Raw genomic sequence first — 18,917 nt, 5'->3', positions numbered from 1 at the left:
GGTTCAACTCCTCAGTCCCACATACATAGAAAAAAGCCAGAAGTGGTGCTGTGGCTCAAGTGGTAGAGCTCTGACTTTGAGAAAGTCCAAGGACAATGCTCAGGCCCTGAGCTGAAGCCCAAGACTGGCCAACAACAACAAAAAAAAACATTATTAATATAAATCCTGACATTTTTTCTCAAGAGTTGTTACTCAACTTATTATAAATATGCAATTCAGCTTATTAGTTTCAAATAATTGAGATGTTACCTGGTTTATAGAGAGAAAAGATGTTTAAGATGTTTAAGAGTATTATTTTTGAAGCTTCAATGTGCTTTTGACAGGTATCAAGTTCTGTTTAAACCCATCCTAACATATAAACTCTGTTAGCACACTAAATATTTTTTCTATATATTTTTATTGTAATTAATAGAAGGTTTACATTACATTCACTATAAACTATTCATATTTCAAAAAAGCTGGTTTATATTACAAACTTGGATTACTTTTTAATAAGGCCTTTTGTGGGGCATAAAAGTAGATAGTAGCTGAAAATTTTTTAGAATTCAATCATTGAATAAGAACATTGCAAGGAAACATGAGGAAGTCAGTAGACCTGACAGTGGGTGTGGGGTGTTGTGATCTGTGTTCCCTGTAACACACAGAGGAGGAAACACACTGGGGTGTATTTTCAGGGGGGCGTGTGCTACAGATTCCCCGGGTGAAAGCCGAAGACGCTGGAAGATACACGTGTGTGGCAGTGAATGAAGCTGGCGAAGATTCTCTCCACTATGACGTTCGTGTCCTCTGTAAGCTTATTTGTGTTTATTGTGCACTCTTTCACTCAGAAAGATTTTTCAAGAACTAATGTGTACAGGTTGTTACCATAGGCACTTTAGAGACTATAAAAATAATCAGAATAGTTCCTCCAAGGAATTAATTGTTTTATAAACAAACTCAGAGAACATAATTCAGATCGCAGATAGCAAGATGATTTAAGCCAAAAACTCATTGACTCATGAGTCTGAAAAGTCCCAGAGTTGACCAAAAGAGATCAGCCAGACTTCACCCACAATGAGGTGTGGGCGGGGTAAGACAGAAATGGGCCTGGAAGAGGCTGCTGGGCAGACAGAAGTGGGAAAAAGAGGAAGAAGAAGGGGGAAAGAGCAAACAAAGAGCAGTTTAAAAGGAATACTGTAAGGAAGTGTAAAAAATGCAATACTAAAATTCAAATTTGGATTTATTTAACAAATACCTATTCGTGGTTCACTGTAGGCCTGGCACTGTAACACGCACCAACAGTAAACACCCACAGCAAATAGACAGAGGGGAAAAAAAATCCCATAATATTGTTATTTCAAAAGAACATTGAACTCCCATTATTTACTTTGCAGTGTTTTTTTTTTTACAGTCCTGGGCTTGAGCTCAGGGCTTGAGCACTGTCCTTGGACTTTCTCAATGCTAGCACTCTACCACTTGAGCCTCAGCACCATTTCCGGCTTTTTTCTATGTATGTGGGGTACCGAGGAATCGAACCCGGGTCTTCGTGCATGCTAGGCAAACACTCTACCGCTAGGCCAAACTCCCAAATTTTGATCTCGTTACTGGAGACCAGAATAACCACAAGGGTCCTCTTCCCTGCTTTTAGTAATATCCTATATTTAGCTGAATAAATCAAAAAGGAACCAGCTTGTAAAACCAAAGAATGATTATTTATTTTGGAGTTCCCTAGCTGCATTTACAAAAGCAGCCATCCTATGTATTCCTGACTTAGTTGACATTTCTAATTTTTCCTATGGACAACAAGGAATTTTTCATAGCTTACATATATATAGATGCTACTATAGTATTTTAAATATAATGAATACTTGTAGGACAGTCTACAGCCAGATCTCAACTTCAGCATTTATGAAGGTCACCTGGTGAGCTTGCTCCCTGTAGCTCTTTAGAGATGTCTATTAGGGGTCTAAAAATGTGGATTATATCCAAGTTCCGGAGTAATTCTGATGTTAATGCCATTGGTGGCAAGTCTAAACAGTCCCATGCAAGTCAGGCCAAATCTGCACACTGTAAGTACAAATTAAAAGCTATAATTTAGCTGTGAGCTGGCAACTCATGTCTGTAATCCTAGCTACTCAAGAGGCAGACATCAGGAGTACAGTAGTTCAAAGTCAGCATGGGCAGAAAAGTCTTCTAAGTTCTTTCTCCAAAAATAGTTATCAAAAAGCCAGGCTAGAGACATGGCTCAAATGATCAAGCTCCAAATGAGCAAGCAAAAGTAAGTCCAAGGCCAAAAACTCAACACTGATTTTAGGAAAAGAGAGAAAAAAATCCTACAATTTACTCATCTTGATGGTAAAATAGCCTTATACATGGTTTTGTACAATTGCTTCTATTATGCTTGAAAACCCAAAAGCCATACTAAAAATGCTGAAAAAGGAGAGACAGGCTGTATTAGCAAAGACTGGGCTTCAGCCGTAGATAAGAGAGGGAAGAGAATAAACTCAAACTTCATGCTTAGACCACCTTTATTCATTTAGTATAAATTCTCCTTTAGGATTGTGGCTTCTACTTTCAGTTTTCCATCTCTATTATCATCTTGACTTTTTATGAGCTGTCAGAAAACTAGTCATTGTCAATTTCCTAATTATTTAGGAAAACACTTGTTTTCTGTCCATATCTCTTTGCTGCAATCATTTCCTAGTGCCACCAGTTATCAAAGGAGCAAGTGGTGATGTCCCAGAAGAGGTCACTGTGCTAGTGAGCCATCGTGCCCAGATGGAATGTTCTGCCAGTGGCAGCCCAGTACCCAGGAACACCTGGCAGAAAGATGGGCAGCCTGTCCTGGAAGATGCAAATCATAAGTTGCTCTCAAATGGAAGGATTATGCAGGTAAGATGACACTAATTTTAAATCAGTACCATTGTTTGACTTGGTATTGTATTTATGATAATGGTTTTCTAGATTAAAAATAAAGATTGTAGACATTTTTGTTTATGAAGTTAACTTTGGAAGGTATCCAAGTTTCAAAAATAATCATGAGATCATAAATGACTCCTCTGTTTCCATTATTAGAAATTACCATCTCAAAAATGTATATAGAAATCCTCCTAGAAATTAGTTGTACATATAAATAAGCCTCCTAATGTGTACATTGATAACTTGTGATAAAAGCCATTATAAACCATTACTGCCATCCTCTGTCTTCCAAATTTCTGGTGATACAATCCCAAGTATTAGAGGATCTTAAGATTAAAGCTTCTCCAACATTTGCAAAGGGTTGATAAGAACAAATAATGCAAGCCACGTTGATATGATGGATTGTTGTTCACCAGTGCACATGTCTATATTTCTGTACTCAAATGTCCTAAAGTCAGGCTTGTGCAGAATAGAACAAAATTTGATTAAAATATAGATAGATTAGCTGGGCACTGGTGACTCACATCTCGGGAGTCTGAGATGTGAGGATCACAATTTGAATCCAGTCCATGCAGTAAAGTCTGTGAGACTCATATCTCCAGTTAACCACAGAAAAAGCCAGGAGTGACACTGTGGCTCAAGTGGTAGAGCACTATTCTTGATCAGAAAGGAGCCCAGGAACAGCCCCTAACCTGGAGTTTGAGCACCAGAATTGGCCAAAAAAAAAAAAAAGGAAGAAAAAAGAACACAGATTAAATCATTACTTGACCAAAATAAATATTATTCATTTGGCACAGGAATATAAAATATAACTATGTATCCAATAGAGGACACATGTCACATGTCACAGAATTTATTATACAGAAAGAATCAGGCTATCTATAAATATTCACGAATGTTCAAAATATTAGCTAAGTATCAAGGATATATTTGTTTGATGATCATCAATCTCTACCCAAATGCGTCAATGTTTTTGTGTCCAGGGTAGAAAAGATGGCAGACATTTGTGGCTAATAAAAGAAATCTACTTTATTAGCTAATGATTGCTGCATAAAATGAACAGCACCAAAATGGAATGACTGGAAAGGAGACACATTATTCAATTGGCTGAGTGATGTTTGTGGTCTCAGTGGGATGTGCTTGCAGCTGTATAGAGCTGTGGATTGAGTTTGTGATTTAGATGGTCTTGTCTAGGCTCTGGCATGCACTGGGGCCTTAGATGCAGTGACTGCTCTGAGCACAGCTTCCTCAGACTACTCATGACTTACCCACCAGTGAATCACCAAGTTCTAAAAGGGAGAACCTATGCACAGAAATAGGTTTTTTGATGATACCCCATGACTTTCCCATATATCCTATTGGTCAAAATCAGTCATAAGGACAACACAAATTCCACATTTTCTCTACCTCCTGAGGAGAAACTTCAAGATTACAATAGGATAAATAGATTAAGTATAATATCAAATAATTTTGGGAAAAATCTCTCTAGTGCTAGTGATGGTGAGTTCATGGGAGATTTTTACATTATAATAAGTAGTTGCATACTCCCCAAAGGCTAATATATCAGCCCAATATACAATTGTATGAAGAATAAAAACAACTATGATTAACAACAACAAAAAGCTACATTCCCAGAGGCAAAGACAGTAAAATGAAATCATAATCTGAATTATTTTATAGTTAATGTTCACCATCAATGTGTATATTTCTGATTGGAAATTATTTTAATGGCTTTAGCATTAGTATGTACAAAAATTTCTTCTTGTTTTTATTTGGTATTAGCCAGAAAGCACATATGTATGTGCACATATATACTGTTTATATTTTTTAAATTATTAAAATTTTCCAATTTGTTCCTTTTTTTTCTTTAGATTCTAAATACTCAAATAGCAGACATTGGCAGATATGTGTGTATTGCTGAGAATACTGCTGGAAGTACCAAAAAATACTTTAACCTCAATGTTCATGGTAAGAGCTTTTAGTTCCCAAACAAATGGTAGAGTATACTATAAACAAATAAACAACTACAGAACAAGCAGGCAAATCATCCTTCTTTTTTTTTCTTTTTTTTTTTTTTGCCAGTCCTGGGCTTGAGCTCAGGGCTAAGCACTGTCCTTGGTCTTTCTCAAATCTAGTGCTCTACCACTTGAGCCACAGCACCACTTTGGGCTTTTTTCTATGTATGTGGTACCAAGGAATCTAACCTGGCTCTTTGTGTATGCTACACAAGCACTCTACCACTCGGCTACATTCCTGGCTCCCCAGGCAAACCATCTTTTAGAATAGATAGACAGGCTTTCTGTCTTTTAACTTGATCAGTATATAGAGCCTGCATTTAGTCTCCTCTCTGTCTTCTTTTTGCCATAGTTTATAAAGTTCCAGTCGTCCAAAGCCCATTTTTATGTGGTTTCTTTTCTTCAGTAGGAAGTAGTTACTCCTCCATAGTCGAAAGAGAAGTCAAAATAGAAAGTACCAGTAACTACAAGTTTTTGTGGGGGCAAAATAACATACTTCAACTCTTTATAAAAATTTATGATAGTACTGATTGAAACCAGCTTGTGCCCTCACGTGCAAAATCCATAGTGAGTCACAACCTCCAGGGACTAATTTCCTGAAGAAGAAAAACTCACTTTGTGGAATTAAATAATTCCTTCCAAGTCTCTGGCACACCTTGTCAAATTCAACTTCCACGCTAGACCACTCCACAAGTTATACCTTGATTGTGAAGCTGGCAATAGGATGCCTACCACAAAATAGTTTTATTTTTCTGAGAGGAAGCTACTTCCAGAATGTTACATTGGAACTCATGAAAAATAGTATGTAAGCAATGCATATATTAAATTCTAGTTCATTTTAGAAATAGCTGAAATTTTTATGAAAATTTCTCTCCTCAAAAGACTTTCATTTAACATGATGGATGTTTGTATTTTGGTGTGAGACAGCAGTATTAATAGTCTATCATTTTCTGTTTATGTAGCATGAACTTGAAAACTTTTCCTTTCTATTCCCAGTGCTTAGCACAGTGAGTAGGTAAATAATTAGTAACTCAGTAAAAACCTTTGAAGCTTTTAATAAATCAATCTGACCTAGACAGAAAGAACTGTGCTATGAAGTCTCATGAGGAGAAAATTTATTGGGCAAACATAATTGTCATGTATACATGTTAATTTATATAGAGAACAAACATTTGAAAACTAAATGTTGATTCCTTTTCCAATTTCACAAAGCAGCACTCAGTGTTTTCTTAGGGTACAGGGTTTCGACTTACAACTAGTTAATAGAACTATCTGTTTCTGATCGTGTCTGATTGTAAAATATATGTATGTATGTGTGTGTATTTATGTATACATATATATACATATACATATGTACTTTTACAGTTCCTCCAAGTGTGGTTGGTCCTAACCCTGAAAATCTCACTGTTGTGGTGAACAATTTCATCTCTTTGACCTGTGAAGTCTCTGGCTTTCCCCCTCCTGATCTCAGCTGGCTCAAGAATGAGCAACCCATCAAGCCAAATACAAATGCTCTCATTGTGCCTGGTAAGCAATTTATTATTTGCATTATAGGTTGGGAAAACATCTTAATTTTTTTCATTACATACAAATGGCATTTCAGCTTTGCTTCTTGCCAAACTTTGTCTTGACCCACTTATTTCATCTTAGAAAATGTCTCTCTGTACTCATTTGGGACCATTAAGGTATGACTGTACAGACTTAGGTTTTTTGTGGAGCTGTTTAGTAAAAGGACCTCTAAAAAAATCAGAACAGAATAGCTTATAATTCTGAGTATAAAATAGTACTGGCATTTTTATTATATAAATCCACTGGTTTTTTTAAGTCAACCTCAAGCTTCCCTTTCCTTATTAGAAACTAGAATCCTTAATGCAATTAGTACACATTTTAAAACAACTCCCCCCCAAAAAAGAACATAAAAGAGGCTCTTTTGCAGGGGCAAAGAGTCAGAGAGAGAAGAGGGCAAGCAGAGAGGCTGGGTTGGGGATGGAAATGCCCAAAGCACTCCATCTACATACATGAAAATAGAGCAAGGAATGTTGAAGATTTTAGTATTAGGCAGAGGATAATGGAGAATAATAGGAGTTAGCTTGATTGGGATCTTTCATAAGTCTGTATAGGAATATTACAATGAGTCTCCCCCCCTTAAATAACTGGTTTGTGGTAATAAAAACTAATATCAATAATAAAGAATCATAAAACTGGTTCAAGTTTTTATTATATAAATATATGTGTGGTGCTGGGGTTTAAACACAGACCCTTGAGTTTTCTAGTCAGATTCTCTACCACGTGATCCACAGCCATAGCCTTCATTTTAAATGTAAATGCCTCTAAACAAATATCTCTCTATGAGAAATGATGTATTGTATCATTTCTTATCGATAAGGTGGTGATCAAAACAGTTTTATACCTCAGTTTGCATTATATTTGCCTGCAGGTGGTCGGACTCTACAGATTATTCGGGCCAAGGTCTCTGATGGTGGTGAATATACTTGTATAGCTATCAATCAAGCTGGTGAAAGCAAGAAGAAAGTTTCCCTGACTGTTTATGGTGTGTTTTTACTCTCCTTACAGCATTATTTCATATTACAACTGAGCAACTTAACAACAAAATAATCATCATCTCTTCTTTTTTCTACACTCAGTGCCCCCCAGCATTAAGGATCAAGGCAGTGAGTCCCTCTCTGTAGTTAATGTACGGGAGGGCACTTCAGTGTCATTGGAATGTGAGTCTAATGCGGTCCCGCCCCCAGTCATCACCTGGTATAAGAATGGGCGGATGGTAACAGAGACTACTCACATGGAGGTTATGGCTGATGGACAGATGCTGTACATCAAGAAAGCCGAGGTGCATCTTTTATTCCTGTCTGAATGTCCTGGCTCCTAGATGGTTTATGAAGATATCACTGAACTTTGTAGACTCCCTTTATTACAGTGAAGCATGATTATTTATTTAAAAATTCATACCTAATGCCACAGAACTTGCTTGTCTAACCACAAAGTAAGTAGAATTGTTGAAGGCAGGTCAGATTGGGGCATTTGAATATACAGATGATGGATGATTCTATCCACCCCTGAGCAGTGTGATTGGTCATTGGTAACTTAATGGAGCACATACAATTTGTATCTTTTTCTTTCAGGTATCGGACACAGGCCAGTACGTATGTAGAGCTATAAATGTAGCAGGACGGGATGATAAAAATTTCCACCTCAATGTATATGGTGAGATCTGCCTCTGATACAACTTGGATTTTTTCCACGCCCGCCCCGCCCCCAGATATATAAATGGAAGAAAGTGTCCTCAAGTACCTGAATATGGACACATGATTTCTTTCTAACTCCTTACAGTGCCACCCAGTATTGAAGGGCCTGACAGAGAAGCCGTGGTGGAGACAATCAGCAACCCAGTAACTTTGACTTGTGATGCCACAGGGATCCCACCTCCCTCCATAGCATGGCTAAAGAACCACAAGCCTCTAGGTAAACACAGATGTGCATTCCTAGGCATACTTTCCTTTATTCTTCATTCATTAAGTTTATCAACTAGCTCATACTTGTTTTGTTTATCACTGGCTTAGTTCAAGAAAGCCAAATGGACTGAAATACAAATTTACAAAATAGACCCACTGTGAAAGGATTAGTCATTGGATAAAGAGAATTATATCTTCCTCAAAAAAGCATCTCATGGAAAATAAAAGTACAAAAAGAAAAGCACGACATTTTTATGGCAAGTTGTAGAGATGTCAAAAATTAAGAAAAGCTTCAAGCTACAGATACTTGTCCAAACCTAGATTAAATCCCCAACACGACAGAAAAAAATGAAAATGTCTTGGTGCTTTATTTTGCTTTGTTTCTACTTGTAGAAAATTCAGACTCATTGGAAGTTCACATTTTGTCTGGGGGTAGCAAACTCCAAATTGCCCGATCTCAGCACTCTGATAGTGGAAACTACACATGTATTGCATCAAATATGGAGGGGAAAGCCCAGAAGAATTATGTACTTTTGATCCAAGGTATGTCACATACACTATGACATGTTCTGAGGTTTTGTTATAGAGTACAAAATAGTTTACATTTATTTAAAAGGATTTTTCAGTAATTGATTCAAAACACCTTTAGGTCACCAAATACATTTTCAGTTGTTGTCCTGTATTTATCTGTAGATTCTATTCTCATAAAAATGGGTGTAAATATAAAAAAATGAATAGTAGAAATCAAGAAATCTTTAGTAGAGTTCTATTTTAATGAAGTTATTACCTCCCTGTAGTATATGGACTGAAATAGAGAATAATGATGATTTCCTATAGGGAGGTAATAATTTAGTAGGTATGGTTAATAAAATATAGCAATTTTATCATTCATTTTCAGCTGACATAATATATTATATAACTAAGCCTGTACTTATATTCTAATTTATATAAATAAGTAAATCAATTTCCTTCCTAAGGTTATACTGTAGTATAATCACAACCAGGAAAATAGATCAGTTTCAAATGATTTTGGCTCTTATATAATTTATAATGAGAATAAAGAACATGAATAAATATTTGGCATGAAATAAATATTCAGTTATTCATTTTGTGTTCCAGCATGATGTTGAACACCATAGAGAAAATTCATGTTTCTGTGGTTTGTGATTTTTTAAAATTTTTTTCAGTAAACCTGTGAATAATGACTTTTGACTTAGAACTAAAAAAGTTTAACTTGAAACTAAGTTGAAATTCTTTTTCCAAGTTATATTACAGTTAATATATAAAGAATCTCATAAATTATATATTGCATTAAGAATATTACCCATTATTCTGCTAAAGCCAACTCCAAAAAGTAGAAATTAAATAAAAAGTAAGGTGTATCAGTGGCTTCTCTAATGATGAATAATTCTGAGATTTCAGAAGCACGAAGGTAAAAACTTCTATTTTGACATACAGCACCATAGACAGCATGTTCAATCTTGCTTATGCATCTAATAACAACACATAGCAACCATAGGTTATGTGATACAACTATTTACCAGACTTTTAATTTAGTGTATCTTAAGACTGTTGATAATGCATCTATATTGTATATAATTCATTGCTTATCATATGTTATGAAAATATATGTTCGTTGTTAGATATTAACTACAGGAAGTCTCTTATTAATATTCATATTGATGTAACTTCATTATTATTCTAAGTTCTGCAAATATGTCCCATCATGTCCTGAGATAGCTATAATAGAAGCCTAAGATGATATTTGGGGACATAGTGCAGGATTGTTCTAGCCAATGTTTAAGAACTAATCCTTTAAACAAAAGGTTCCCGCTTTCTAGCTGTAACTTTCCACTTTCTTGGTATAAATATATCCACATGATGTCCCTGAATGTGGAGCAGCTTGGCTTCTGGGACTTGAGAGCAGCTATGGCTAGTACACCTCTGGAACTATACAAAATAGGAGCTAACATGTGTTTTATCTGTCTAATTGTTAATAACTTCCTCATATATTATTCCTTGATCAAATCATTAAAGAATTTTAAAAATCACTGAATAAATACTACTTAATAGGGAGAATGGAGGAAAATGTAACCAACTTAGCTACTTTTCTTAGACCTTATGACAATATTTTTTTTATTTTCAGGATAATGTATAGAGAGGTTACAGTTACTTTCATCAGGTAGTAGGTGCATTACTTCTCACACATTGATATCCCTTCTCATGTTCCTTATGACAATATTTTATGAAACATATTGTCCTATACTCTCTTTTTTTTTTTTTTGCCAGTCCTGGGCTTGAGCTCAGGGCCTGAGCACTGTCCTTGGACTTTCTCAAGGCTAGAGCTCTACCACTTGAGCCTCAGCACCACTTCCGGCTTTTTTCTATGTATGTGGTACCGAGGAATCGAACCCGGGTCTTCATGCATGCTAGGCAAACACTTTAACCACTAGGCCAAACTCCCGGCCCTGTCCTATACTCTCTTAATTTTGGACAATCCGTTGGAGAATTAATCCAAGAATAGTTCCAGTTGTCTAAAAAGGTACCCATAAGGTAAATCTATCCCTAGTCTATGATTATATAATCAACCTAGAAATATATCAGGAAGGGACAGGAGTTTGGCCTAATGGTAGAGTACTTGCCTCCTGTGCACAAAGACCCAGGTTCAATTCCTTGGTACCACATACATATAAAAAGCTGCAAGTGGTGCTATGGCTCAGATGATAGAGCTCTAGCCTTGAGAAAGTCCAAGGGCAGTGCTCAGGCCTTGAGTTCAAGCCCCAGAACTGGGAAAATAATGTATATATATAAATATAGGGGTGTGTGTGTGTGTGTGTAATATAGAAGTGATTTGATTAGCTTTCTAATTCATAAAGATATGGTTGGTCTTAATCTAGAAAGAATATAATTCAGAAATGCTACATTCTATGATTCTGTCATACTCATTGGAATGAATTTCCCTATGCCTTGTTAATAATATTTCCTAACTATTACTCCAAAGTGCCTCCAAGTGTTTCTGGTGCCGAAGTTCCGAGTGAAATTAGTGTCCTTCTGGGGGAAAATGTGGAGCTGGTCTGCAGCGCCCATGGCATTCCCACCCCTCTGATTCAATGGCTTCGAGATGGAAAGCCCATAGTAAATGGCGATACAGAAAGAGTCAGGTATGTTTGAAATACAAATAATTTTACTGTAAATAGTAAAGTCTTCCACAATGCTTTACATTTCAAATTTCACATGAATCATAGTACCAAATACTACCTTATTAAAGTATAACTAGCATTTCATTCAGGAGGACAAAAGATCAATTTTTGTGGAATTGGACCTGGTTCTCTTTGATGAACACTCAAGTGTATATTTGTATGTGAATTTTATCCATTGCTGTATTATAACATATCTTTGGCCAGTCCTTCTTTAACATGTTAGTTAACAATTGTTGGCTATATTTCTCAAATTCAGAGGTGTCATATCAAAATATATTTCATAAAATAAAAAAGTAGTCTTCTTTCCTACTAAAATCAAACCAACTTCATCCTGGAAAAGATTTGTAAGCAATCCCAACTCTAATTTCTTGTTCTTTACCATCAAACTGCATGCAATACTGCTTGGCTCATTTGATGAGACAAGATACAATATCGTAACCCAATTCATTTCTTACACTATCTTTTCCAAATTCCACTTTCGGCTGAGACTTGTTACCCTATTCTTGAAAAGATAGAAAAAGGAAGCTGAAGGACTTCCTGCTTCTTTCAACAGCAAATTCCCTCAGGCAATCCAGAATTTTATACTATAAGATTTTTATCACAGTTATCCCTATTTACATGCCAAATTATAATTGTATTAGTTCTAAGTGTAAGTAGACATTAACTGAATGCATTATTAAACATATATTGAACCAATATTTTAATTTTAATGATTTCTAGTATTGATAAGTATTATTTTCGTTGGGCTTATTAGATAGTAAAATTTATTTTGTGGTCTTTAGATTGAGTAATCATGTTGTAGAGACATTTTACATTTCATTTCTCTTATATTAGTATTTCTGACTAATTAATAAGTATTTAAATATTTTTAATAGTAAGTGAATATTGGCCTTATTCCAGAGGAAGTTCTTTTTACATGGTGAGGTACTTTAAAATCCAAGGCAATGTTTGAACTTAGAAGTCTAAGGCTGGCTCCCCTAGCTTTAACATCCTAATTTGCTTATTTTTATATAAACTTTGTTGATTCTTTGTTCACTGCTTCTCACTATATAGAGCCAATTATTTTGTCTTGATTTGGGCAGCTTGTCTTTTCAGTTTATAAAATTATTAGGTTTTGGATTTTGAAAAGTACAAATAGACCCAGATATTATTGTTGGAATTTTCAATAGTGTAACATGTGGCATGTTAGATACAGGCTATTTTCTTTTGAGTTTGGGAAATGCTAATGAAATCACTATTGTTAAAATAATTATATATAACATGCCTTTTAAAACCCACGGAGTTAATGGTATGTGAAGAAAATAAAATAAGGTAATGATCAGAACTTAGATACATTTGCTTATCTAATTTCATAATTAGCATTTACTTTTGCATAATTCAAAAGAAAAACTTGAACAATTTGTAGGAAAAAATTGCAAAATATATTCACACTTGAATCATTACATTTACATAAATAATCCTATTCCATTCCTTCACATTAAAGAACTTTTATAATTTTCATTTAACTCTAGACTTATATTGAAAACTGAACTATGTTCATACCAGAAAAGGTGTCTCTGCCTGTAATTGGACAGAGAAATTTCTAAGTTGAATTTCTTCCTTTTTCTCTCAAGGAGGTGACACGTATGAGAGTTATGAGAGCTATTTCTGTAAAATTTTAGACAAATGTCCAACATCTCCATCGATTGCTCTTGCTCTCACACAACTGGTTCTCATGTACTTAATGAGATAGTTGTAAGATACTCCTGTGCTGGTTTCTTTAGAGAATACAATAGTGTGAAATGAGTTTTGTAGCTTTTATTACCATGTTCATCTTAGTGCCTCTTTTGTGACCTGCTCCACAGGGTGACTGCCAATGGCAGTACATTAAATATTTATGGAGCGCTCCCATCTGACATGGGGAAATACACATGCGTGGCCACCAATTCTGCTGGAGAAGAAGACCGGATATTTAACTTGAATGTCTATGGTGAATATGAAATAGCACCTTTGTCTGAAAGCCTTAGCTTTAAATCTAGTGTTACCGATAACTTCCTTTATAATGCAAGCAGATTGAAGCTATTGTCATGGAAATTGTTTGAGTACTTAATGCATCCTTCTCTCTCTTATACTTCCCGAATGACCTAGTTCCACCAAAAATTAGAGGCAATAAGGAAGAAGCCGAGAAGCTGATGGCATTAGTGGATACGTCCATAAATATTGAATGCAGAGCCACAGGGACGCCCCCACCACAGATCAACTGGCTGAAAAATGGACTTCCTTTGCCTCTATCCTCCCACATCAGACTGCTGTCTGCCGGGCAGGCTATCAGGTTAGGTTATCGAGGGTTATGTCCTAAACATTTCAAATAGCAGTGAAACTAAGAACTGCTTTCTTCTGGACCTGGAGTTTGGCCTAGTGGTAGAGTGCTTGCCTGGCATGTATAAAGACCCTGGTTTGATTCCTCAGTACCACATACATAGAAAAAATGCCAGAAGTGGTGCTATGGCTCAAGCGGTAGAGTGCTAGCCTTGAGAAAATCCAGGAACAGTGCTCAGGCCTTGAGGTCAAGCCCTAGGAATGGCAAAAAAAAAAAAGAGAGAGAGAGAGAGAGAAAGAAATGCTTTCTCCTAAACTTTTACTATTATTTATGTCCCCCCACAACACATACAATTCAGAACATTTTTCAGAAAGGGAAAATAAAAAAGAACTATAGGATTAAAATGTTTTTTTAATTCTTACTTAAAAACTCATGTTTTAGTAAATTTGTCCACAGTGATTCTTCAATAGATGGTAGTTGTCATAAATATTTGATACTTTATAGTTGTTATCAAATGTGTATTTCCAAGAGCTAATACAGCTAAAGCATTATGTGGCAACAAGGTAGAAAGATATCCGCTCTAATTATGTACTTTTCGTGTTAACATCATTCTCTCTCTATTTAGATAGATAAAGATATGATAGATAGATAGATAGATGATAGTTATATAGATGAATTCATATATATGACTATCCTCAGACTGGGTTACAATTTTAGTGGCATTGTATCACTGCATCATTACCATCATAAAGTCAATTATATTTCAGGCATCTATATCTTGTATGGAGTGGTTACAAGCTTCATTAATAAAATTTCTCAAAATAAATCATCTCCTCTAATCTGTTTTCTGTGTATATGCTGAGTGGGATGAAATTATGAAGTGCTGGATCAAATTGTTTTACAGGATTGTGAGAGCTCAGGTGACTGATGTGGCTGTGTATACATGTGTGGCCTCCAACAGAGCTGGGGTGGACACCAAGCATTACAGCCTGCAAGTGTTTGGTATGTCACAGAAATGTCTTCCTTAAGCCCCGTACTAACACACAAGCTCACTGATTTAGAAGTTAAATTTTCTATTTCAGAAATAATTGGGAGAAAAGCATACTACTGACTAGGGAAGACTACCTTCTAAGGGGTCTATATTTATTGGAATGTATTATCTGGATGTCAGAAACCATTGTAGCTCAGAATTTTACACTACATCAGACACATAGTTTCTAAAAATGTCTTTGCAATATAGACATAAAACAAGTTTGTCATACAAACATAATAATACCAGCAGTGCAGTTGCAATACCTGCACGTGAATGGACATATGTGCCTATTTGTATCTATATGTACATGTGTATGTGTATATATAATATATTCAGAGAACTCAAAATATTCAATTTCTGAGTATAGGCTTGGTGCTCCTTATTTTCTAACTCCCCAAAACATCTCAGAACAATTAAGTAATGTTTATTGTACTATAATTTATGTTGAAATATAACAGACTTTCTATAGATCATAGAAGTATTGCTCTGCATAAAACAGTTGAAAAATATACCACTGGAATTACTGTAACCATTATTAAGTATTATGACAGACTAAGGAGACAAACTTAAGAAGTTAAAAAAAACACCAAAATTTAGAACATGTTGATTGTGTATACCACAAGAAAACAGCTTCATGTTTTCATTATTAGTATTTGGAAGATTAATAATTAGAGCACCTAACAGATGATTTTAGTAAAGTTATCAGTTCTTGCATACTTTTATAAAGTACACTTTATTGACTATGGAAACATTGTGGAATTATTTAAACGTTAGAGAAGTTCATTTCAATATGATATACAAATTTTATTTAAATTTGGCATATAAAATTTGACTGCTTTATTTTCTTCATAGTACCACCAAATATGGACAATGCAATGGGAACAGAGGAAATCACAATTGTCAAAGGCAGTTCTACCTCCATGACATGCTTTACGGATGGAACCCCAACTCCCAGTGTGTCCTGGGTCAGAAATGGGCAGCCCGTGGGTCTTGATGCTCATCTGACCGTAAACACTCAAGGAATGGTCCTTCAGCTCATCAAAGCAGATACGGAAGATTCAGGAAGATACACCTGCATTGCCTCAAATGATGCAGGAGAAGCCAGCAAGCACTTCATCCTGAAGGTGTTAGGTATGGGAACATTCCAATAAACTCAGAATAGCTGGGAGGTCAGAAATAGGGAAGACTTCGTAATTAAGAGTAATTCATAGAATCATTTACTACAGGATAAAATTTGACATAACTATTACATTTCTACTTCTGCTGTGAAATTAATCCAGGTTTACACTCATCTGAAGCATATTAAACTTAATTTTTAGATGCCTGAAAACTCCAACTTGTAAAAAAAATATTCATTGTAAAAATTCAGTTTATAGCTATGATTTTAAACAAAAATTGCAGGAAATAAAAACACATTTGATAATGGGAATTTCAATATTTCAAAGGGATACTTATACCAGTGTATGTTATCCCAAACATTTTTGTATGATTCAATCTATAGCTCATACTTGAAACTGTCTTTTCAGATAGTATAGTTTGCTTTACTTTTTTTTTCTTGCTAGGGCTTGAACTCAGGATCTATGAACTTTCTTTTAGCTTTTTTCTCAAGGCTGACAGTCTACCATTTGAGCTACAGATCCATTTCTGGCTTCTGGTTAATTGGAGATAACCAACCTTCCCAAGTTCATATTGAACTGCAGTTCTTAGTTTCAACATCCTAAGTTGCTAGTATTACAGGCATAAGCCAGCCAATGGTGCCTCATTTAAATCACTTTTGTGTGCCCTTAAAGCTAATATTTAAAGTATGAATTCCAAATTTTATATAAAAGCAAATAGCATAAAGAAAAAATCACACCTTTTCCTTGAAGCAAAAATTCTGACCATAGAAGTAAAAGGAAGATGAATGCAGTGAGATATTTCAACAATCAATACTTCTTTGGAGTTCAGGCATGTCCCAAGCCATTATGGATGCTTACCATATGGAAGATATTTGCACATATCAGACAATAAGAATGACAAAAGTATGATCCTGTTGTTCCTTCATCTGAGGGAAGCAAAGGTACTGAACAAGAGGATAAAAGAAAGAGAAACAAGGAAGGAAAGAAGGGAGGAAGAGAGGGAGGGAGAGAGAGAGAAAGTGAAAGTGAAAAAGAAAGAGAAAGAGAAAGAGTGAGAAAGAGAATGTTGTACCACATAGCTCTGAAAATATACATAGAAAGTTTGCTACTGTATTAGAGAGGAGTATTCCTCCTTTGAAAACGAGAAAGCAAAGTCACTAACCAGGGAATCTCTGAAACAATGAAGGAGATAAACAGCTGTTTGAATAGTATACAAACAACAGGCTTCCTATTGGAAGGGTGAATGGGGATAATGTTTATTAGAAATCAGATTTCAAAGCTGGCACAACAGAAAGATGAGCCATTTCAGCATCTGTTGAAAATTAATTCCACTGTGCTCCTAAAAAGCTCTTTGCATAGAACAGTGCTACTGCTCAGAATGCAAATGTCTTAACTTGGGCAGCTGCCATTCTCAACTTAATTCTGTCCACATGGTGGGAGGTGCCATGGTACATTAGTGGTTGTGAAAATGCACCGTGTGACTGGGAGAACCAAAACGAGAAAGAACATTATACAAAATAAAGCTGGGGGAGAGAGAATGGGGCTGACAGGATCTACACAATCATAGGCCGGCTGACCACATGAAGAATTTGGTTTTTAATCCCATAATGTGAAATCATCATGGAATAACATGTGTAAATCTGTATCTGGAAAAGACCATGCTATTTCAAAGCGGAAGGCACTTCAGAGAAGAGAAAAAAAAAGAGTTCTAGAGTGGGTTATTTTGAAATTGTGTTTGGTTGTCATAGTAGTTAAAACATGGTGACTTAAACAAAGAACCCTTTGTTATTATGGCATTGGGGAATCTAACCCTGGTCTTGTGCATGCTAAGCAAGTTCTGAATGCTGTGCTACGTCCTTGGTCTTAAGAACTTTCGTTTTTCTCATTGAGAAAGATACATGAAGGTGGGCTGTTGTTTTTTTTTTTTTACTGGTTTAGCATATTTGCAATTCAGATATTTGCAATTCTCTTGAATTATGGCTGTTCATAAACAACAGAGCAAGGAAAGCAGAACCTGTTGCTTTGGTTTCACCTCTTAACAGACTTTTAGAAGCTCCACAAAAAAAAAAAAAAACCCACATCTTATTAGTGATCAGGTTCAAATGCCATCCTATCTTTGAGAAATTTTCCAAGTGGAAATTTTTCTTTTAAGTTTTTACATCTGTTATATTTTATAATTAAAGTAAAAAAGACACAAATATATTACTACTACAATTTACTGCAGCTGATAATATGATGATAAGAATCTGCCTCCTAAAATGTTCTGATAGTTCTTGATTTCATTGCTGGAAAAAAGGTGCGTATTAAATCTGTTTGTTATTTCTGACAGTGAAAAAAATGGAATTTCTTATTTTTTTGACTTTTTTGTGATACTGGGTTAGAAACCAGAGCTTCTTGTTTGCCAGGCAGATATTCTACCACTGGAATCATATCTTTCCTTATCCCTTTCCTTTCCTTTCCTTTCCATCCTTTCCTTTGTATTTTTTCTTTTTTGCTTTAGTTAATTTTTGAGTAGGTGTCTCACATTTATCCCCAGGCTGACCTGAACCTTGATTCTCCTGACTAAAACATGATTATTAACTACTGAACAACTACACTTGCAACATGGCTTCCAAGGTTTCTATGACCTAGACTTTATCTTTGTAACATCATCTCCTATAAATATATTTTCAATTAAGGCTATCACACTCCTTCAACAAGCCTGGTACTTATTTATTGTTCACAATTCCACTACTCCCATCTGGGCTACATTATTTATTTGACCTCTCTTTCTTCTTGGTGTAGGTATCTATCTAATAATATTTTCTTCTTTCTTTTGCATTGATAGATCCCAAATTGAAGATTAACAATATAGTTTAAAACTGTATTTTGTACTCTTGTTAGT

At 35.5% G+C, this 18,917-nt stretch overlaps 1 protein-coding gene across 2 annotated transcripts in view; it reads left to right on the top strand.

Moving 5' to 3' along the window:
• Hmcn1 (hemicentin 1) overlaps positions 1–18,917 on the top strand; it is a 389,576-nt gene that overhangs the window by 295,715 nt on the left and 74,944 nt on the right. For both annotated transcript variants that reach the window (XM_090340222.1, XM_090340223.1), the window contains exons 55-68: positions 675–788; positions 2,684–2,871; positions 4,770–4,866; positions 6,279–6,440; positions 7,351–7,464; positions 7,559–7,761; positions 8,054–8,135; positions 8,262–8,393; positions 8,777–8,926; positions 11,385–11,544; positions 13,428–13,552; positions 13,711–13,894; positions 14,787–14,884; positions 15,768–16,046. In XM_090340222.1, coding sequence (XP_090196348.1) covers positions 675–788; positions 2,684–2,871; positions 4,770–4,866; positions 6,279–6,440; positions 7,351–7,464; positions 7,559–7,761; positions 8,054–8,135; positions 8,262–8,393; positions 8,777–8,926; positions 11,385–11,544; positions 13,428–13,552; positions 13,711–13,894; positions 14,787–14,884; positions 15,768–16,046 — 2,088 coding nt within the window. The remainder of the gene's footprint in view (positions 1–674; positions 789–2,683; positions 2,872–4,769; positions 4,867–6,278; positions 6,441–7,350; positions 7,465–7,558; positions 7,762–8,053; positions 8,136–8,261; positions 8,394–8,776; positions 8,927–11,384; positions 11,545–13,427; positions 13,553–13,710; positions 13,895–14,786; positions 14,885–15,767; positions 16,047–18,917) is intronic.

The sequence above is a fragment of the Megascapheus bottae genome, chromosome 10, assembly GCF_031878675.1.
Source record: "Megascapheus bottae isolate mThoBot1 chromosome 10, mThoBot2.hap1, whole genome shotgun sequence".
Classification (NCBI taxonomy): domain Eukaryota; kingdom Metazoa; phylum Chordata; class Mammalia; order Rodentia; family Geomyidae; genus Megascapheus; species Megascapheus bottae.
This window is presented reverse-complemented; position numbering and strand designations above follow the sequence as displayed.